Genomic DNA, 22,505 nt, shown 5'->3' with positions numbered 1-22,505 from the left:
TTTATGTAAGTTGCTTTAAAAGGTTTTATCATGTCATAAAGGGTTGGGTTGGGGGGTGGGGGGGGGAGAGAGGTGGAAGTACTCTTGGAAATTGATCCTGTACCGCTAGTCCATTGGGCAGAAGGACGTTTAGGATGCTAATGGCCATTTTGCTCCGGGGTGGCTTATTAAAAAATTTATACATAAATGCTTAAAATTGCATAAATTATTTAAAAAAAATCATAGTAAGCGATTTGCAAACGGCCCTTTCCTTTTTTTACCCCCCCCTCCCCTCCCTCCTCTCTTTCCCTAATTTTCCCTGCCTTTTTACCTTTTTTTTAACCTTCCCTGAATTTTTATTTGTCTGGACTTTCTCGTCCTGCTTTTAAGACTTTTCTCTCCCGCCCCCCCCGCCCCAAAAACCCGGTTTGTCCGAAATAAGTGATGTTGGGATGCCAAAAAAATTGAAAAAATGAAGACCCCCCCCCCCAAAGTGGGCCCTTTGCAAAGCAGAAGTTGGGATGGGAGGAAGGAAGGAAGGAAGGAAGAAGAAAAGAGAAGAAGGGGGGGGCAAAAGGAAGAAGTTCCCGCGTTTGTGCTGAGGGTCTCTCTCTCTCTCTCTCTCTCGCCCCGTGTGGAATGTCACCCACTCATCCCGGAGACTGTAGTGGGGAGGTTTATGATGGTTTCCCATTGATTTGTTTCCGCCACGCAGCTGCCGACCTCTATTGAGGGACAAACATAATCAGCGCTGACGCAAATTAGATGGTTATTCGTTTTGAAAATTGACAGAAAAACAATAAAAAAGATGAAATGCTCCCAAATCAATAGATATAATGAAATTCAAATAATCCGAGAGATGAGGTCTCCATGGCAACTGATAATGTGGAAAAGAAAACAATTTAATAAAGGACAGACACACTTTGAAAACAGATTGGGCCAAGGGAAGGTGGGGGAGGCATGGGGAGGGGGGGCTCGAGAGAGAGAGAGAGAGAGAGAGAGAGAGGGAGAGAGAGATGGGGTTGAGTGGGGGGGGACACAGGCAAAAGGGAGGGGGCAGCGGTGGCAGCCTTCGCTTGGGGTGGGTGGGGGAGAGATGGCGAAGCCCGCTCTCGCCCCGTTTCTCCGGTTGGTTAGCGGTGCTGCAGTGAAGGATCGCTGTCCACCCCAAGGACGCTTGGCATAATTAAGAAAGGCTTTCAGTCCAGAAAGTGCAGATTCAGGTTTTAATACACAAAATTATTTCAGGAGCACTGAATCGGAAAGTCGTTTGTTATGACCTTCCTGAGAGGCCTGGAGCAGGGCATGTTGGAGGCGCGGCGGCTGGGCCTGCTGAGTTATGGCATATTTGTGTTTTTATAGTGCGGAGGGGAGGGGGGACGGGGGGGAGAAGGTTAAACAGTATTTACAGCTCAGTTGTTTTCAGAAAGGAAAGAGAAATAGAGTTCACGAGAAGAGGAGAGAAAGAGAGAGGGGGGGGCTGTCCCTTGCATCAATGCACCCTGCTGGGACGGACACCCCAAAAGGACTTCTCCGAACGGTGAAGAGTGAAAGGTGGGGGTGGGAAAGAAAGCATTGTGTCCACTGCAGGATGGGGCAGAAGGCACTTCTGCTGGACCGCTGGAGAACCCATTTAACCCTTTGCATCCCGGCCTGAGATTTCTGCCGAACGCCTCGCTCGTACGCTTAGATGAACAAACGTGCAAGCCCATTTTCAGCATTTGGGGACACCTGTGGCAGAACGGAGGCCTTGCCTATTCGCTGTGGGTGAATGAGATGGGGGGCATGCAGTTGGGAGTCGGGGCATGTCCGCTGGGCACCCGTTTATGAAGGCAGCCAGGGAGGCCTAGCTGGAGAATTGAGAGCTGCGCCGAATCAAACTGAAGGTCTCTCTCTGGTTAGAGCATCTTCCCGTTTTAAATCTGCCTAAACTGACTTCCCTCTTTTCGTTTTCGTGCATCTGTCTTGTTTGCAAACATTTTTTTTATATATACCGCTCCGCTCCCAAGACTCCCGGCTGCTTTAGAGAATTTAAAAGACCAAGAAGTCGTATCGTTTGTTCTGTGTCGAGAAACGGGCTTCTTTCGAGAACTCCTGAAAGAGTTGGATTTCAGTTTTTGCCTCTATATGGTCTTCCACAATCTTTCTCTCTCTCTCTCTCTTTCTCTCTCCCTCTCTCTCCCTGCTCCCCCTCCCTCCCCCTTTGCATTTGTAATACAGAATATTAATACTGCCTTGGCCCGAATGAAATAGCTAATGTTATATGAATGCGAAGCATTATAACTCTTGGGTCTGCTGCCTTTCAAGTGACCAGGAAGCTATCCCAACCTCTCTCTCTAAAAAGTCACTGCAGGCTTTCCCCCCCACCCCCACCCCCAAATTCTGCTCTTCGGCTTTTTTTCTCCAACTTCTCCAGAGTTGCCGCATTTGAGACCATCATGGCTGATCATACGCCCCCCCTCGTTTTCGTATTCGGTTCTCTCGGCCACGTGGCCAGAATCCTGCCTCGGATCCCTTGGTCTGGAGAAGCCAACAGTTGGGTTGGGTCTCTGTACCTCCCACTCCCCTCTTTGTCACCCCTCTTCCTATCCCAAGATTGACAGCCTGGACTACGTTGGAGATGTTAACACTTCTGCTTGATTTTATGGAGTTTCTTAGCTTAGGCCACTTAAGAATTGTTTTGGACAGTAAACGTTTTAATGCAAACAATGAGAGGGGAGTGAATCTCGAAAGGATGAGAGAGATAACCCAGCGGGAAGGGTGAAAAGCTAATCCAGATCGGGGGGGGGGGGGTGTCACGTCTTAGGCCTTAGCTTTATTTCTTCTTTCCACCCCTCCTTCCTGCCAAATGAAATTCAGATGAAGAGTACTAGCCCCACCTCAGTGGCAGGCAAATCCTAGAAATTTTGCTTACAGAAATCAGTCCCGCGAGCACCTTTACGCGGTGCTTAATGATTTAATAACGCAGGGTGGGAAATTGAAATTTTGCAGTGATGTCCACAGGGATGCCCCTCTCCTGGAGTTACACTCAGGCAGCAATCGGCAGGGGTAGATTATTGGGGTGAAAAAGTTAGGAAGGCGTCCAGCGTTTCAGTCTCCCCACCCCCCGTCAGAACTTTCTAGTCCCACTTCTTAGAAGTGAAGGCAATCTTCCACACTTCGAGAAAGCGTGATTTTGTTGCAAGAGGGAATCGGTGGGTGGCCCTCACTAGGATTTCCTCCTGGCTTAAACGCCTGCAAGACAGCGCTAAAAAACACAGAGGACATGGAGATGTGGTGGCGAACGGGATGACGAAGGCCGAGCATGCTTCTAGGTAATTCTCCCTCCCTAATAGGATGTGGGACTTGGCTGCTTGACGGGAAAGGATGTACTAAGTCTATATTATCTATTACGGCTTTTAGACAGGGCCGGCTTCGACGTTATTTGTAATATTTTGTAACGACAGACTTCGCGAGAACACCTTGGCAGAGCCATTAGAGATTGCGGCGGAGGGATTAAAATTAAAGAATGCATTAAATTATTACATTTGATCCAGCGGAACAGGATCGGCGAAACTTGATCGAAAAAGTATGTAAAGCTCCCGGCTTCCCCTCTCCCATTAACAGCAATATCAAAATGTTTCTGGAGGAGTGTTCCTCCCCCCCCCCCGGCCGAAATTACATGATAGATTAATCGATGGATTAATGAGTTAATATAGCAAATAAAGACTGATCCAAGTTTGTTGGTTGGCTTGGTTTTAGTTTGCCTTGGTTGCAGGAGCTCAAACATCTTGACTCAAAAATACTTTTTACACACTATAGAAATGCATCAATTTATCCAAACACACCTAAGGAGACGTCCTGTTCTCGCATTCTTGTGGTTTTTGGAAAGCTTTGCTTTGCTTCTCGAGTGGATGAGATACTTCTACCGTGTTTCCCCGAAAATAAGACAGGGTCTTATATTATTTTTTGCTCCAAAAGTTGCATTAGGGCTTATTTACGGTACTAATTGCATTTGTCTGGCTGATGATCTTAACTGGGGTTAAGATAATAGTTAATTATCTTAACTATTTTTGGGGTTGGGGTTATATTACGAGCATCCTGAAAAATCACGCTAGGGCTAATTTTCCAGTTGGGTCTTATTTTGGGGGAAATACGGTACTAAACGCCTCCGTCTGTTGACGATCCTAACTGGGGCTTATTTTTGGGGGTAGGGCTTATATTACAAGCATCCTGAAAAATCATTCTAGGGCTTATTTTCCAGTTGGGTCTTATTTTGGGGGGAAATACGATACTAAATGCCCCCGTGTGCTGACGATCTTAACTGGGGCTTATTTTGGGGGTAGGGCTTATATTACGAGCATCCTGAAAAATCACGCTAGGGCTTATTTTCCAGTTGGGTCTTATTTTCGGGGAAACAGGGTACCACTGTTGCTCGTCCACCCACCCACCCACACCCTTAAACCTGAAGCAGGAAGGAAAAGCAAACATTGCCAAGAAGCTGCTAAGCAATCTCCCCGCCCCCCCCTACTCACCCCACTGATCTTTGCACAGGGGCCGCTGCGAGCCATTTTAGCCCCAAACAAAATTGGAAAATGTTTTCCACGAGGTGCTTCTGATCGACACAACGTCTTGCTCTGCTCTCTCTCCCACTCTCTATTTCCAGCTATGGGGCATTTATAGCCCAGCAGCCGGTTGCCCTCCAGTGTCCCCACTGCACGATCTCTCTTGGGGGTCCAGAGGCAGGGGTGAAATGCTAGCTGTTTGGACCAGTTCGGCCGAAGCGGTAGCGATGGCGGTGGGTGGTTCGGAGAACTGGTAGCGATGTCAGCGCGAGGCTCCGCCCACCCGCTTGGTCGTCGTTACTTCCTGGTTTTAACCAGGAAGTAACCTTTCTTTTGCCTTCTGTGCATCCACCCGCACTCAGTGCGTGCACTTCCGAACTGGTAGGGAAAGTAAGTAGATTTCACCCCTGTCCAGAGGCTTTGAGAATCCACTCCTGGTGAGATCCTGCCCTGGTAAGGCTGCTTGGCAAAGAGAACTGGCCCAGAAGCCCTTGTGAATCCAGCCGGCTAGCCATGTCTGTGCTAAGAAGAGCCGGCCGGCCTGAGACACGCCTGGCGCATACCTTTGGGCCAGCTCGGCTCTCGCTAAGGCCAGCCTGCCATTTTCTCCCTTGGCCAGCTGATAGATGGCATAAATTAGGCCTCTGAAGGGGGATGCTGCATCCTTAAGAAGAAATATGTCCTCATTTTTCTTTAAACACCGTTTGCACTGAGTGAAATGTTTAGAAGGGACGCTGAGGGATAACTTTATTTCTTACTAGGGAGCTCAGAGCCGCTGGGTTAAGATCATAAAACACGGGGAGTAAGGAAGCTGACAGGCTTCCCGTGCATTAGGGGGGAGAGGGGAAAAAAAAACATTATTCTTCCCGAGAGAAGCTCACCCCACGCAGGGGGCTTGGTGGCTGCTAGTGGGATGCTGCGTGGCTCCGGCTACCAAGCAGGTGGAGGCACCACAGGTTGAGTCCAGAGGTGAAGCTGAAAACAAGGGCAGAGGTGAGGAAGAACCATGGGACGCCACTAAAGAGCCCTCTTGGGTCATGCTTTGTGACCCAAGAGCCATCTCAAACCGAGGGGGAGAATGAAGCTTCCTCTTGTTTCTCACCTTAGAGACAGGGGTGGGAGGGTTCGCAGGGGTTTGGGAGATCCTCTAACTAAGATTCTGTATAGTTCGGAGAACTCCCAAGTCCTATTCCTGGCTGGCCCTGCCCACCCTGCCCCACCCCTCTCAGGAATCCCCATGCGGCCCGTTTTGGATGCAGGTAAGTGCAGGGCGTGTGTGGAGGCTCGAGGAGGATGAAAAACGGGCCTACCAGAAGTTCGGGAAGGCTGGAAATGGGCCCGTTTCCAGCCTCCAGAGGGCCTCCATAGGCTGGGGAGGCTGTTTTAACCCTCCTGGAGTCTCGCGGAAAGCCTCCGGAGCCTGGGGAGGGCAAAACTCCCATCACCACCATGGTGCAGGAGGCCGACTAGGACACACCCACCATGGCCACGCCCTCCCAGCAACCAGGCAGAGAACACCTTGCTAAAATTTTTGAAGCCCACCCCTGCTTAGAGAGTTCAGTGTTTCTCAACCTTGGCAACTTTAAGATGCATGATGGACTTTAACTCCCAGAATCCCCCCCCCAGCCAGCATGGATTAAATGCGAAGCCCACTTCCGTTCCGTTTCCTCTTCATACCCTCAAACAAGATTCAACGTCCACAGTTGCCCACTTTAGTTGAAACACGGCCTGTTGGAATGGACCCGACTGGCCTTCCAGTGCGGGTCGTCATGCGATTGGGTCTGGGTGGATGGCAGACATATCTCTGGGATGGGAAGGATTTGGAAGCCAGCCCTCCGCCAACCTGTTGAGGAAGCCTAGGAGAGTCTCCAGCTGAGAGCAAGCGGGAAATTCTGAACTACGTGTATTTTACATTCGTAGCCATCGCTGTGGTGCTGACTGAGAAAAGGGAGTTTACATTTCTTGGACGCTCCAGATGCTCAACAGGGTAGAGCAGAGCTGGGATAGGTTGTGGGTTTTGTCACTGTCCATTTGTTTAACTCTGGTCAGCATGGATGTTAAGGATATTCTTGGCTCATAACTGATGTTGTGGGTTATTGAGCAGAGTACCCTTTCATTGGTTATGGGCCCAGAGCACTGAGAGTTGGTGAGAATACACAGTACTATATTCAGACAACTATGTTCGTTATTCCTGTTTTGAAACTCAAGAAGAACTGTTTTATTGTGTATGACTACAACTGGTAAGAAGACTTTGTACTTGAAATATCCCTGGATTGATCTTTTAACTCTCGTCTTATCTGTGTATGACTTGGATTGTTTTTGGACTTTGCTTTACTTTTTCTAAAAGTAAAAGACTACAACAACTCAGTGTGTTTGTATGTTGACTCCCAGTCGCTTTTCATGCATTTACTCAACGGGTACTCTGCTCAATAACCCACAACGTCGGTTATCAGCCAAGAATATCCTTAACAATGGATGACAATTCTCTTCCCCCCCCTTTTTTTAAAAAAACAACAATCCTCACCACTGTTTTATGACATAAGCTGGACTGATAAATAATGACGATTGCCGTGGTGAAATGTGAACCAGTTTGCTAACAGCTCACTGGCCGCACATGCACGCTGTGTGCCAAGCGCGTGCTGCGTGCACACATGCACGCCAGACACACACTACATGCGTGTGCATGTGGTGCATGCCAAAAGCGCGCTATGCCTAGATGCACAGTGCACGCCAAATGCACACGCATGCACAGTATGCTCCAAAAGGAGGCTTGGGAAGGTAAGTAGAACAGCGAGGGGGGAGGGATCAGCTGTGCCGCGCGATTTAGATTTTAAATCATGCGACACAGCCTGATCGTTGGAAATATCAGTTTGGAGGAATCGGTAGCTTTTTTTTTTTTTTTTAACTACCGATTCGCCCGAACCGGTAGTTTTTAATCACTACCAGTTTGTGCGAACCGGTACCATTTCACCACTACATGATTGGCTGAAACCTTGGCTAAACAGTGGTCTGAATTTGGAACAGTTCTTGATTGCTACCCCAGCCGGTTTATCCGTGAACTGCCTAGGACCCGAGTCGGATTATTGAACGGATTATTTTGCCAATTTGTACATTAAAATCAGCTGGGGAGTTCTGGCATAGAGATTTTCTCCCCCGGATATGGTGCCCTTTTAAGCGTCGTTTCGCCTGGGTTGCCCTCTTTTCACGAAATCGGCAGGAAGGCGGCCTTTATTCTTTCACATTTCAACGTTCGCTTGGTTTTATTTTTGGTGTTTATATTGTTTTTAAGTGCGGTGGATTTATCGCGATGGTTTTATTTCAGCCTTTTTCTTAGGGGCTCTTCCGTGCTCTGCGCTCCTGGGGGGACGATGAGCGAGATAGAAATAATATTGAGAGTTGGGTTGTGTCTCTCTTGGTGACCATTCGGCATTATTTTGCACTGTTTATTTTTCATGATACCGTCGTTTTCTTTGTACTAAAACGCCATCCTAGCAGCACATTACAAACCGGAGAACTTCAATTAGATTTTCTCAGGCTTGCGAAAGAGGCAAAGGCATCTGTGCAGATGGTGGTACCCCCACTTTCCCGGGTTAGGTTTTTATTTTTCCTCCTGAAGGGTCTATGGCCAGAAACCTCTTAACTTTTAGATGCCTTCTCGGGACTCCAGAGTATGCAAATGCAGGACCCCCTGATCAGTGGTGAAATCCAAATTTATTTACTACCGGTTCTGTGGGCGTGGCTTGTTGGGCATGGCAGGGGAAGGATACTGCAAAATCTCCATTCCCTCCCCACTCCTGGGGGAAGGATACTGCAAAATCTCCATTCCCTCCCCACTCCAGGGGAAGGATACTGCAAAATGAGCCGAGGTGGCGCAGTGGTTAGAGTGCAGTACTGCAGGTACTTCAGCTGACTGCTAGTTCAGCAGATCAGCGGATCAAATCTCACCAGGCTCAAGGTTGACTCAGCCTTCCATCCTTCCGAGGTGGGTAAAATGAGGACCCAGATTGTTGGGGGCAATATGCTATTTAGTATACTGTCTTTGGTGTAAGCCGCCCAGAGTCCTCGGAGAGTGGGCGGCATAGAAATATGACTAATAAAAAATAAAAAAATCCCCATTCCCTCCCCACTCCTGGGGGAAGGATATTGCAAAATCTCCATTCCCTCCCAACTCCAGGGGAAGGATACTGCAAAATCTCCATTCCCTCCCAACTCCAGGGGAAGGATACTGCAAAATCTCCATTCCCTCCCCACTCCAGGGGAAGGATACTGCAGAGCCTGGTGGCGCAGCAGACTAATAGCCTGTTATTAACATTCAGCTGCCTGCAATTACTGCAAGTTCGAATCTCGCCAGGCTCAAGGTTGACTCAGCCTTCCATCCTTTCTAAGGTAGGTAAATTGAGGACCCAGTTTGTGGGGGCAATAAGATGACTTTGTATAAATATACAAAAGTATGAAGGCTATTGCTTACCGCATTGTAAGCCACCCTGAGTCTCCGGAGAAGGGCGGCATATAAATCAAATTAAAAAAAATAAATCTCCATTCCCACGCCACTCCTGGAGAAGGCTACTGTAAAATTCTCATTCCCTCCCCACTCCAGGGGAAGGATACTGCAAAATCCCCATTCCCTCCCCACTCCTGGGGGAAGGATATTGCATAATCTCCATTCCCACCCCACTCTGGGGCCAGCCAGAGGTGGTATTTGCCGGTTCTCCGAACTGCTCAAAATTTCCGCTACCGGTTCTCCAGAACCTCTCAGAACCTGCTGGATTTCACCCCTGCCCCTAATAAGGAAAAGTGGGCCCAGAAATCCCTCTGGATTTTCCCAGTCAAAGGTTAACCAGTCTGCAGGTCCGGACACGGCCCCAGATTTTCCTCCTTCGTTCCATCTGTCCATCGGTCTTTCTCCTCTTCCTGCTACTCCTCCCGTAGGTAACGTCACCTGTTTTTTTTTCTGATGCCCAAAGATTTGTTTGAAATGGCTCTCAGGTGAATTTAGAGAGCCCGGGGAATCAATGCAAACTTCCCCACACGAATCGTCCATGCACTCCGGCGTGCAACAAGCGCATCTTCGGTTTTCCAGCTCCTCCTTTCTCTTCCTCTCTTTTCAATTTCTGAAGCCGGCGGATTTGAATATTTATAAATATCAGTAAATTATTTATCGTGGCAATCTGCTGTGCCATTTCACCGATTGCCGTTAACACTTTAGGGTTTCCCCTTGTTTCCTTTCGAGGAAGGAAAGGCTCAGGAATTGTCGCAGCCGGTGTGTTTGTGTATGTTTGTGTGTGTTTCCAGAGAGAAGGATTGGGGGACAGGTTTGGGGGTGTGATCAGAAGGCCATTTCCTTTAATGGCAGAGAGGGGATATTAGCGTTGATATTAGCATGGAATCCAAGATCTGGGCTATTGCTAGCCTGCATTTAGCAACGAAGTACGGTATAGGTAGGTATGAGCGGTGGCTGAGTGGCTAAGACGCTGAGCTTGTCGATCGAAAGTTTGGCGGTTCGAATCCCGAGCCCTGCGTAGAACGGGGTGAGCTCCCGTGACTTGTCCCAGCTTCTGCCAACCTAGCAGTTCGAAAGCACGTAAAAAAAAATGCAAGTAAAAAAACAGGGACCACCTTTGGTGGGAAGGTAATAGCGTTCTGTGCGCCTTTGGCGTTGAGTCATGCCGGCCACATGGCCACGGAGACGTTTTCGGACAGCGCTGGCTCTCCGGCTTTGAAACGGAGAGGAGCACCGCCCCCTAGAGTCAGGAACGACTAGCACATATGTGCAAGGGGAAGCTTTACCTTTAGGTATGTTTTGCACATACAGATAATTTTACCAACTCTTATTCCTGCCAATTGTGCATAACTAGTCTGCTCTCTCCGAGCAGTTTCATTCCTCCCTCGATACTCCATAATTTTGTTTTGCCAAGCCGGACTCTTGGAATTCCTAAGGACTAGAAACTTGTTTTTAAAAGAAAACCTGGCAACGTTGACTTCTGTGGTTGGCTATAAATTCCAGGCTCTCTGGAATATCCTGTCCTTCATCCTGCTGGGTCCATTCCCAGTCGAAAAACTTCCCTTGTCCCAGGAGGAGCGCCCCATTCTGCCCAGCCTCTTCATGATGGGGGTTGATTGCCAGGAAGCCGCTGTCATCGTCCCCCCCCTCATCCCCCCCTCGAGCCCAGGACTGACCAAAGAGCCACGGTGACCTTCCCCAAGGCCAGGTGAAGGAGACACCCTTCCTCGAAGCCGAGGTCATCTCATCAGCTAAAAGCAATAAAATATTTTATTGATAAAACGGGAGCAGGATGTACGTGCATAAGAAAGACAGAGTAATAAGGTGCACCATGTCCAGTTCCTTCCTCCCTTCTCTGTCTCTCTGTCTTTCTCTTTCTTTCTCTCTCTCTTTCTCTCTCTCTCTCTTTCTCTCTCTTTTTCTTTCTCTCTCTCTCTTTCTCTCTGTCTTTCTCTTTCTCTCTCTCTTTCTCTCCCTCTCTTTCTTTCTGTCTTTCTCTCTCTCTCTTTCTCTCCCTCTCTTTCTTTCTCTTTCTTTCTTTCTCTCTTTTCTCTCTCTCTCTCTGTCTTTTTCTTTCTCTCTCTCTTTCTCTACCTCACCTCTCTTTCTCTCTCTCTCTCTCTCTTTCTCTCCCTCCCTCTCTCTCTCTTTCTCTGTTTCTCTCTCTGTTTCTGTCCCTCTTTCTTTCTCTCTCTCCCTCTTTCTTTCCATCTCTTATCTCTTTTTCTATCACTTTCTCCCTCTCTCTCTCTTTCTTTCCATCTCTTATCTCTTTCTCTATCACTTTCTCTCTTTCTCTCCCTCTCTCTCTCTTTCTTTCCATCTCTTATCTCTTTCTCTATCACTTTCTCCCTCTCTCTTTCTCTCTCTCTCTCTCCCTCTCTCTCTTTCTTTCTCTCTCTCTCTCTCTTTCCCCCCCTCTCTCTTTCTGCCTCTTTCTCTCTCTCTTTCTCTCTCTCTTTTTTCCCTCTCTCTCTCTCTCTCTCTCTCTCCTCCTCCTCTCAAATGAGAGTTTCCTAAAACAGCCCTGCTCCCTGTCCAGGCCATCTCTTCCCCCACATCTGCCCAGAGGTGCAAAAGAATTTCTGACGCCATTTAAACGTTTCAAGTCTGACGTCTCAAGTCTAGAACTGAGAACTGTAACTCAAGCAGGAACGTCCGTCCCAACAGAATTTCTCCCTTCGTCTACCTGAACAACTGCAAGGCCTTGAACCCAGAGCCCGTGGACCTCACCTGTGCACTTAGGGCAAGGGCCATTGTGAGAAGGAGTCTTTAAGCTCGACGGATTTCGCATGTGGGAATCATAGATCCCGTTCCACCTTTTGCTGGAAAGTTCCGCCACATTGATTCAGTGAAGAGTATAAAGGAGAGCAGACTTATTTTGTTTTACTCTCCGGCCATCCCAGGAGGACCCAGGGCTGCGCAGGTCCCGTCTGTCCCTTGAGCTCTCAAACCTGACTCGGGGACCCAATAAACTCGCTTGCAAGCAGAGTGGAAAGTTGAACATTCGGCGGTTCGAATCCTTAGCACAGGTCTCCTGCGTGAGCAAGGGGGGGTTGGACTACATGACCTCCAAGGTCCCTTCCAACTCTTCTTACCGAAAGACCCAGAACTGCAGCCTCAGCATCGTCTCCGAGGCCCTTTGTGGGGCGAGATCGGAACATCCGACAATCAAGCTCCTCCTTTTGGGTCAGTCTAGATGGCCTCTCGGGGATTTTGAGTGTCGGAACCGGGCGAGCTGTTATTCCCCCACCCCCCCGGTCCCCCGGGAAGGATTTGGATTTTGGCAGCCTAAATCTGCTTCGCTTGGGGAGCTGTGTGCAACTTGGCACCCCACGAGCCTTTCCCAACTCCCCCCCCATCATCCCTGCCCAGCCCAGCTCTCCGCTTCCTCCCTCTCCTGCCCCAAACAATGCTGTGAATAATTGATTGGATGAAACCCTCCTGGCTCCTGCGAGGCTGGCACGGCGGCTTCCCTCCTGAGCACAGCTACTCAGCTGGGCTGAAAATTCTTCAATAAGAATACGAAACTGTCCATCTGTTCGGTTTTTTCTCTCCCAGCCCTCAGAAGTGACAGTCCTCCCAAGCTCCTCTCGCTTGCCTCACCTACCGCTTTTCCGTAGCTGCGGGATGGGTGTTCCCCCCCCCCCAGCTCCTCTCCTGGCCCTTCCCGCAGGCTAGAGTCCCCCCTCCTTTTTCCAGGGAAGCATCCTAACCAGGGATGAAATTCAGCAGGTTCTGACAGGTTCTGGAGAACCGGTAGCAGAAATTTTGAGTAGTTCGGAGAACTGGTAGCGGAAATTTTGAGTAGTTCGGAGAACCGGTAGCAGAAAATTTGAGTAGTTCGGAGAACCAGTAGCGGAAATTTTGAGTAGTTCGGAGGACGGGTAGCGGAAATTTTAAATAGTTTGGAGTTCCGGTAGCAGAAAATTTGAGTAGTTCGGAGAACGGGTAGCGGAAATTTTGAGTAGTTCGGAGAACTGGTAGCAAAAATATTGAGTAGTTCGGAGAACCGGCAAATACCACTTCTGGCTGGTCCCAGAGTGGGGTGGGAATGGAGATTTTGCAGTATCCTTCCCCTAGGGGAGGGGTGGGAATGGGGATTTTGCAGTAGCCTTTCCCCAGGAGTGGGGAGGGAATGGGGATTTTGCAGTAACCTTTCCCCAGGAGTGGGGAGGGAATGGGTATTTTGCAGTATCCTTCTCTCAGGAGTAGGGAGGGAATGGGGATTTTGCAGTATCCTTCCCCCAGGAGTGGTGGGGGAATGGGGATTTTGCAGTGTCCTTCCCCCTGCCCACACCCACCAAGCCACACCCACAGAGCCGGTAGGGAAAAAGTTTGAATTTCACCCCTGACCCTAACTCACCGTCCCCTTCCCCCCACTTCCCAGGTTGCCTTCTCCTGCCGATCCTTTAATGCCAGCGTGTATTGGCAGAGACGACAGTCAAACAGGCAAGTGGGAACTGCCTGGAGAATTCGCCTCCGCCGTCTTTGTGCTGGTTTTTTGTTGTTGTTATTGTTATTTCATCGGTCCAGGTCGGACGCTAAGATAAGATGGTGACCCGGATTAATACTTGCAAGTCAAGCACATTTTCACACCTGTAGTTAATTTTACATATTGTGGCATTAGCCGAACGCTGAGGAGGAAGATCGGCAAGGCCATTCGCACACCCTCCTCCTGGCTCCTCATTTTTCCTTGCCGGCCTGCGCATATAGGTGCGTGGCCTTTGAGTTATGCATCCTCTTGAGGACTAGAGCCTTTTTTTAACCCCCCCCCCCAAAAATTGGTTGTTTCCTGAAAGGAGATTGGGACCTTCCACCCGTTTGCCCAATGTTGAGTGGAAGGTTAAGGGATTCCTAACCGCTTTCCTCCCCCTCCTTTTTATTTTATTTTATTTTTATTTCCTTTCGCTCAGGCCAACTCCCGGATTGTAAACATTGGAGCTCGTATTGTTTTCTCAGGAAGCCTTGGATATAAATACGGCATGCGGGAGCCCCCCCTCCCCGAGATGAAAAAGGGCCTCGGTGACAAGCCTGGGTTATAAATGGCTTCCTTGGATTGATCCGAAAGCAAAACATTTCTTTTTGGGGGGGGCAGGAGGAAGGAAAAATAAAATATTCCTAGGGGAAGTTTACTTAGACTGGAAACTTTTATTTTTTTCAGGGCCCTGGTTGGAGAATCCGAACGATCGCCGGTGGGAATGGGAGGGTGGGGTGTTTAAGCCGACCTTTTGAAGCAGGGGAAGGAGGGAAGGACGCCAGGACTGGCCAGTTTTCCTCTTCTCTGGCTAGACTACATTTCAGGGGCCGGACTTAAGGCTGCCTCTGTTGTCTCTGTCTTTCCGAAGACAGCAAAGAGGACGAGGTTTAATTGCATTTCAGATAACGTCTGTTGTTGTTGTTAGTTGCGAAAGTCGTGTCCGACCCATCGCGACCCCCATGGACCACGTTCCTCCAGGCCTTCCTGTCCTCTACCATCCTCTGGAGTCCATTTTAGTTCCTACCGACTGCTTCGGTGACTCCATCCAGCCACCTCGTTCTCTGCCGTCCCCTTCTTCTTTTGCCCTCCATCGTTCCCCAGCATTAGGCTCTTTTCTCCAGTAAGTCCTTCCTTCTCATTCGGTGGCCAAAGGATTTGAGTTTCATCCTCAGGATCTGGCCTTCTAAAGAGCAATCAGGGTTGATCTCCTCTAGGACCGACCGGTTGGATGGCCTTGCAGTCCAAGGGACTCGCAGGAGTCTTCTCCAGCACCAGAGTTCAACGGCCTCCATTCTTTGGCGCTCAGCCTTCCTTATGGTCCAACTTTCACAGCCATCCATTGCAACTGGGAAAACCATCGCCTTGGCTATACGCTCTTTTGTTGGCAGGGTGATGTCTCTGCTTTTTAACGTCTAGCTTGATTATTATTTTTTGCCTTTCCTGTTGCTTCCTTGCACATTCCCTCTTGCGTCTGGTTTGTTCCATCTTGATGCCAAATTTTGAAAAATAAAGACTGTGGGGCAAGTTTCGTCCCCCCGTTAAATCTGTTCTGCGAAGAATGGCCTTCTGACAGCAAGTTTGTGCTTTTTAACCCATCGTAATTTGAAAACTTTCTAAAAGTTTTCAGCATCCTGATCCCGGGGGAAAAAAGCCTATTCTCAAATCCACTCTTTATTAAAAAGGTAAAGGTTTCCCTCGCACATATGTGCTAGTCGTTCCCAACTCTAGGGGGCAGTGCTCATCTCCGTTTCAAAGCCGAAGAACCAGCGCTGTCCAAAGACGTCTCTGTGGTCATGTGGCCGCCATGACTCAATGCCAAAGGCGCCCGGAACGCTGTTCCCTTCCCAGCAAAGGTGGTCCCTATTTTTCTACTTGCATTTTTTTTTTAACGTGCTTTCGAACTGCTAGGTTGGCAGAAGCTGGGACAAGGAACGGGAGCTCACCCCGTTATACACGGCACTAGAGATTCAAACCGCCGAACTGCCGACCTTTCGATCGACAAACTCAGCGTCTTAGCCACTGAGTCACCCTGTGAAGAGAAACCCTGGGAGAGTGTGGGGAGCGGATTTCTACTTAGGGGGCTTTCTGTTGCGCCGAAAGAGGAGAGGGTGGAGGGATGACGGAAGAGTGAGAATATGTGGCCTCCTACTACCTGTAGGAGAGTCTGGAGATGGCCCTGAAGAAGGAATTCAGCAGCCCTTAGTAAACATCAGCTGAGCCTCCGGAAGGAAGAGGGTGTGAGAAAGAAACTCAAGATTGCTCTGTATTGATTCACTTGGGTATCAGAGATGAAGTCGGTCAAGGGAGAGGGAATCTCTGCCAGGCTTTCAATATTCTGTGGTTCTATCCCCAAATGGGGTCTTTGGAGTGTCTGTTTCCCAACCTGTTCCATCCCGAAGCGCTGACGTCACCTCTGGCAGATGGTGGAACATCTGGCTTGTCCAAAAGAGTCACTCTGGGTGTCAATGCACCTAATTCAGCTCTCTTGCACTGAATCAACAGGGGCTTTTTGGGGACAGGTTGACCCTCTATGGGTCTCCAACTACTAGCCCATCTCTGCGAGCTCTGCCACCGTTACAGGGAGTCCTCGCCTTACAACAGTTCATTCAGTGACAGTTCAGAGTTACGACGCCACTGAAAAAAAAATGACGTAGGGCCACTTACGACCCTTACAGCATCCCCCCCCCCTTGATCAGGCGATCGAAAATTCGGCTCCTTGGCAAATTCGGTTCCTATTTATGACGGTCGCAGTATCCCGGGGTCGCGTGATCCGCTTTTGCGGCTTTCTGACAAGCGACGTCAGCGGGGAAGCCAGATTCCCTCAACAACTGGGGTTACTAACTTAACAACTGCAACAATTCGCTTAGCCGCCGTGGCAAGAAAACGGGGCAAAACTCACTTCACAGCATCAATTTTGGAGCTCGGTTGTGGCCATAAGTCGAGGACTACTGTATTTTCAAAATTCTCTCTCTCTTTCTCTCTCTTTCTCTCACACACACCCTTTCCCAGGTCTGTTTGATGCAGCTGGGCTGGGTGTTAATTTCCCACTGCCTTTATTACCTCCTTCCACCCTCTCCCGCCGCCATCCACCGAGGTGTATCTGAGGACAGATGTGGGACTAGGTTGCTCCTTCTTTCTGGGGCAGCTAAGGCCAAGAAAACGCGGTGACGAAACTTTGACCTGGATTCCCCTCTAAGCCACTATTACACAAGCCGGTATGTGTGTGCGTGCGTGTTTGTGCGAGCATCTGTGTGTGCATCTCCTGAACCTAGATGTACAGTACTTAGGCGTGTTCAGGGTGTGTCCATTCTCTCGGGATATAGGCGGGCGTGTGGTTTTTTTTCCCTTTTCTTTCTTTCTTTTTTTTCCCCCCTAACAGGTGTACGTGTTTTTGTTCTGCTTCTTATCGGGGCATCGCATTGTTGTGGGTGAAAAAGAACAATGCCAAGTGGGCGCTTCGATTGCGTTGCGCAGGGTTCGCAGGCCTCCCACAGGTTTTGATCCGTCCGATTAGGCTTCCCACCACTTTGAAAAATGAGATCAACGGCTTCTGCTTTCAGCTCGGTTCGCTGGCCGTCCCCGATCTTGCAAAATTGTTACGGGGAAAATAGGGCCTGAAATAGGTGCATTCGATACGCAGGGCCGGCTGCCTTCGTCCCGCAAGAGGAAGGAACAGTGGGAACCGGACTTTTTAGCGCAAGGGTCGGCAATCCGTGGCTCTGGAGCCGCATGTGGCTCTTTCATCCCTCTGCTGCGGCTCCCTGTCTCCAGTCGGCTCCACAATTGATAGGGCTTTCGGTTAGGACAGGTAGAGGCAAAAGGACGCCGCGCTAGGAGGAGACTCTATGGTGGGGGAACCGGACTTCCGGTTGGCTCCAGAACTGGGGGGGCCTTCTGGTTAGGATCTTTGTGGTTCTTTGAGTGTTTAAGGTTGCCGACCCCTGTCTTAACGCAATGAAATCTTCCCGATGTGGCTGAAGCGGTGAAAGGAATGTCTTAAAAGCCGCAATTCACAATCAGGAGCAAAGCAACGCTAGTTCTGGCAGCCTTAGGAATGTAGGTTTGCAGAGGCAGAATCACTTGGATGTCCAGGAAGATTTAAGGGGCATTTTGCTCCTTGCTGTCATTTTTTGTGAATCCGCCGTCGGGCTAGTGTCTCTCTCCTCTCTTGTCACTCTTCATGGGAAACGGTGCCCAGAGCTGCTAAGCAGCCACTTGCTGACAGTTGGTCATTCTGAAGATTCAGGCTGTTCTCTTGGGCTGCCAGTTCGAAACACTGGGGGGGAGGAAGGCATAAAGGCTTCTGGGTGCCCCACCAGGGCTCGGACGGATGGCATACTGGGCCCACCTCTTAGGGCTTAAGTGGGAAAGATAACAGGGGCTGGATGGGGGTTGGGGGTACATAGGCAGAAGCTCGGGAAAGGCCTGGGGTCTCCAGAATAAAAACCCAACCGAAGTGTCATTCTAATTTGGTTCGTTTTGTTAGTAGATATATATCTTATATATCTATATAGCTCAAGCGACTCTAGGCAACTAACTTCCAAACAAAACTCCTAAAATAAGAAATTGCACAATAGTTACCGAGGAACAGAATTGTGTCTTGGGCACAGGGGATAAATTAGTGGCAGGAAAGAGAGAAAGGGCATCATTGAGACAGCACCCGGACACAGCTTTATATAGAGGTGACTCCTTTTTTTATCAAACCTATACAGGTTGTCCTCGACTTACGACCTCAACGAGTCCAAAATTTCTGCCGCTAAGTTAGTTTGCCCCGTTTTTAGTCTGCCGCGAAGTGAGTTTGCCCCGTGGCCCCTTTCTTTCCACAGTCGTTAAGTGAGTCACATGGTTGTTTAGTGAGTCTGGCTTCCCCACTGACTTTGTTGTAACTTCGAACGGTCACTAAATGAACTGTTGTAAGTCGAGGACTACCTGGACACACCAAAGTAGACATTCCATGTCCATATATCTCTCGCTCCGCTAGGAAATGTACTGACGGCCTTAGCAAGTCCTTATTCTTGAGAGTCAAACAGCTGAATGAGAAAAAGGCACAAATGCATTTGCGAATGGGCTCCCTTCCCCCCAAAAAATCAGTGAGGTTGGGCGCAGGAAACAGGGCCAGAGGTTTTGAACTCGCTTCAAATGAACCTTTGAAATTGTTTTTTTTTTTTTTTTTTTTTTTTTGCTTTTTAATTTATATGCCGCCCTTCTCCGGAGACTCAGGGCGGCTTACAATACGCTAAGCAATAGCCTTCATACTTTTGTATATTTATACAAAGTCAGCTTATTGCCCCCACAATCTGGGTCCTCATTTCACCTACCTTTGAAAGGATGGAAGGCTGAGTCAACCTTGAGCCTGGGGAGATTTGAACTTGCAGTAATTGCAAGCAGCAGATGTTGGTAATAGTGCTTAGTCCGCTGTACTAAAGGCTCTTCTTTTTTTTCTGCCACCTTTTCTGAACAAACTGGAAAAGTGTTTGAGTTATCCAAAGCAGTTTCCCACCCCCCCATACAAATATCTACTGTATTTGCTGTGTTTATTTTATATGGATAGGATAGGATAGGATAGGATAGGATTGGATAGGATTGGATAGGATTGGATTGGATTGGATTGGATTGGATTGGATTGGATTGGATTGAATTGAATTGACTTTTTTATTGGACAAGGAATTTGTCTTTGATGCCTATGCTCTCAGTGTACATAAAGAAAAAATAAAATATATTCATCAAGAATCATAAGATACAACACTTAATGATAGTCATAGGATACTAATAAGCTATCAAATCATTCTAGGACTCAATAAAAACAATATAAGTTGTAAAGATGTATGTATGTATGTATGTATGTATGTATGTATGTATGTATGTGTGTATGTATTTCTCCTCAGCCGGGTATTTTCCTATGTAAACCAAGATTTTAAAATGCAGCCATAGCTCAGTGAAATCACATCCTGAGTGAAATCATGAGCTATGCATTTTAAAATCTTGGTTTACGTAGGAAAATACCCGGCTGAGGAGGACATTTCACTTCTCATCCAAGAAGCTTCTTCAGCTCTGACTGGATGGTGGAGAATTAATGGAAGGATTGATATTCCTTGCAGACAGCTGGTCGTTTGCATCCTTTTTAGAGGGTCCTTGAAGCACTTGGATGTTGGGACCCTGAGATAAACCTCCAAGTGGCCTCAACAACCCTCTAAAAGGATGCCAAGGACCCGCTGTCTGCAAGGAGTATCAATCCTTCCATTCCCCACCATTCAAGTCAGAGCTGAAGAAGCTTCTTGGATGAGAAGCGAAATGTCTTCAAAGAAAAACAAAAGTGGCCTCTTGGGAAAAAAAAAGCACTTTTGGGACAACCGTGGCTGAGAATCTCCACAGATGTACACTTAGAAGATTCTAGAAGCTTATTATAGGTGTTTATAATACATTTCTATGTACAGGTTGTGTCCTCGTTTTGAGCCTGCTGCCTTGAAAAAGGTCATTTATCCATGGGTGGGATAGAACAATTAATAAACCTCTGCTAATATTCATTTTATTTCTCTCTCTTTGTGTCTCTTTTCCCTGCTCCTTCCTCCAGCTGAAAGAAGTATATGCACTGACACAACCTCAGGAAACCCCAAGATGGCTGCCAAGCGCAAAGGTGGCCTGAAATTAAATGCAATTTGTGCCAAGCTCAGCCGCCAGGTGGTCGTTGAGCACAAAGCACCCGAACAGGGACATGTCGACAAAGCTCCCCTTGAGTGGGAAAGTCCTGGCGGTGACACAGCCGCCCCCAAGGACGCCCCCCAGGCTGTGGCCAAGGAGCCGGGGCCCAAATTTTCGGAGGGGAAGAAGATCGAAGAGGACAAGCGGAGGGAAGTGATCGAGAAGTGGGTCAACGGCGAGTACAGCGAAGACCCCTTGCTGGGGCGCATCGAGAACAAGGAACCCAAGGTCCCCGAGGGGACGGAAGTGCCCCCCGAGGGGGTCTACATGGTACAACCAAAAGGTTGCAGCGATGATGAGGATAACGGGGACGAAGCCGAGCCCCCCAAGGACTCCCAAGATGGCAGCTTCGCGGACGACCGAGATTCAGATGGGCCTCCCCTGAAGGACGAAAGCTTTCGGGCCTCCAACAATGAAGCCAGTTCCAAGCTTAGTGGAGGAGCTTCTTCAGGTGAGATGGCCACGCATGGTGACCCGGATGTCTTAGTTTGGGCACATCGGAACCCGCCTTTCCAGAGAATAGAATGGAATAGCGTTAGTTGCATGCTTTTAGATCTAGAATGGGAAGATTTGAGGACATTTTCTTGTCTACTGTTCCTGATTTGCATGATGGATGATGTGGGCCGACCTCATCCAAATAGCTTGTAGCCTCTTCAGGCAGTTCAGTGTCTTCTCAGTAAACAGTAAGACCCCCACCCAACCTTGAATTCCACACAACCACCCACCCTCATCGTAACCTAGGCAGATCCCCCCCTTTAAACAAACGCAATTGGACGTATTATATTTAAAATGGGATTACGAACGTGAGTAAAACATCGCAGTGCCATTAGAACAGTCAATGCTACCTTGTGCATATATAATAAATGAGGACAATTCCGATATATTATTTAAAAGGTCCAAACTTTTAAATACATATTATTCGGAATTATTTAAAACGCTTAATAGCAACCACTAAACTAAGGATAATGGGACTGTAATAGGGCGAATACGAGTACAAAATGGGGAATTAAAATAAACCGAATCAATAATACATGGATTTGCAGTCTAATCCCAATCCCCAAATAGAAAGTGCCTGCTTTTCCTTTTGTTGCAATCTTCATGTATGTGCCCACCTGTTTTCTCTCGACGCTTTTGGGTGCTGCAACCATCGCAGAGTTTGTCTCTCTTGTTTTTAAGGTGAGAAGAAGAAAAACAGGAATGATATGGGTTGGTGAGCCAAGCCAGATTAGCCTGTGAGATGCCTTTTTGTCTAGTAGGATTTGGCTGCCTTAGACACGATCATGTCCAATACATAAAGACAGTATGTAAGGAAAGTTAAAATAATAATACCTGTGTTTCCCCGAAAATAAGACCAGGTCTTCTATTAATTTTTGCTCCAAAAGATGCATTAGGGGTTATTTTCTGGTTAGGTCTTATTTTGGGGGGAAATACGATACTAATTGCATCCATCTGCCTGATGATCTTAAGTAGGGTTTATTTTGGGGGGTAGGGCTTATATTATGAGCATCCTGAAAAATCATGCTGGGTTTGGTCTTATTTGGGGGGTAATGCGGTACTAAATGCACCCCTCTGGCTGACAATCTTAACTGGGGCTTATTTTGGGGTTAGGGCTTATATTACGAGCACCATGAAAAATCATGCTATGTCTTATCTTCGGGGAAACAGAGTAATAATAATATCAAACAGCAGCAACTCCTATTCCTTAGTCTTCTTTTCTCCTTTTTTTTTACTGTTTGTTTTCTTAAGTCGCACGATTCTTTCAGCAATCCTTCCTTTAACTCTTTCAACCTGGATCGATTTGCTAGGAAAAAAAAGAAAAAAGTTGCTCATTCAACTCTTCTCCACGCAAGGAAGTTTTCCTTCATTTCCCGTAGGTGCAGGGCTGAAATGCTCCCGGTTCAGACCGGATCACCCGATCCGGTAGCGATGGCGGCGGGTGGTTCGGAGAACCGGTAGCAAAAATCCCTGCGCGCCCCCCCCCACCATGCCCAGCTGAGCCGCGCAATCATCAGAGGCTTTTTATTTTATTTTTAAAAGCATTTTTTCTACAACCTCTTCTATTAAAAAAATGCTTTTAAAAGTAAAAAAAAAAGCCTCTGATGATCGCGCGGCTCAGCTGGGATCGTCAGAGGCTTTTCAGAGCATTTTTTGTCTGCAACCTCTTGGCCGAAGAGTTGGTAAAAAAAATGCTTTGAAAAGTCTCTGACGATCCCAGCTGAGTTGCCTGATCGTCTCTGACGATCCCAGCTGAGTTGCCTGATCATCTCTGACGATCCCAGCTGAGTTGCCTGATCGTCTCTGA

At 48.2% G+C, this 22,505-nt stretch overlaps 1 protein-coding gene across 7 annotated transcripts in view; it reads left to right on the top strand.

Annotated features, from left to right (window-relative positions):
- Positions 1-22,505, top strand: part of CASZ1 (castor zinc finger 1) — a 337,439-nt gene that overhangs the window by 252,175 nt on the left and 62,759 nt on the right. For all 7 annotated transcript variants that reach the window (XM_087878963.1, XM_087878960.1, XM_087878961.1 and 4 more), the window contains one exon: positions 20,076-20,654. In XM_087878963.1, the coding sequence (XP_087735089.1) occupies positions 20,076-20,654 (579 nt within the window). The remainder of the gene's footprint in view (positions 1-20,075; positions 20,655-22,505) is intronic.

Source organism: Pantherophis guttatus, chromosome 15 (genome assembly GCF_059756535.1).
Source record: "Pantherophis guttatus breed Tessera chromosome 15, ASM5975653v1, whole genome shotgun sequence".
Classification (NCBI taxonomy): Eukaryota; Metazoa; Chordata; class Lepidosauria; order Squamata; family Colubridae; genus Pantherophis; species Pantherophis guttatus.
The sequence above is the reverse complement of the archived record's forward strand: the minus strand, read 5'-3'. Positions and strand labels throughout refer to the sequence as shown.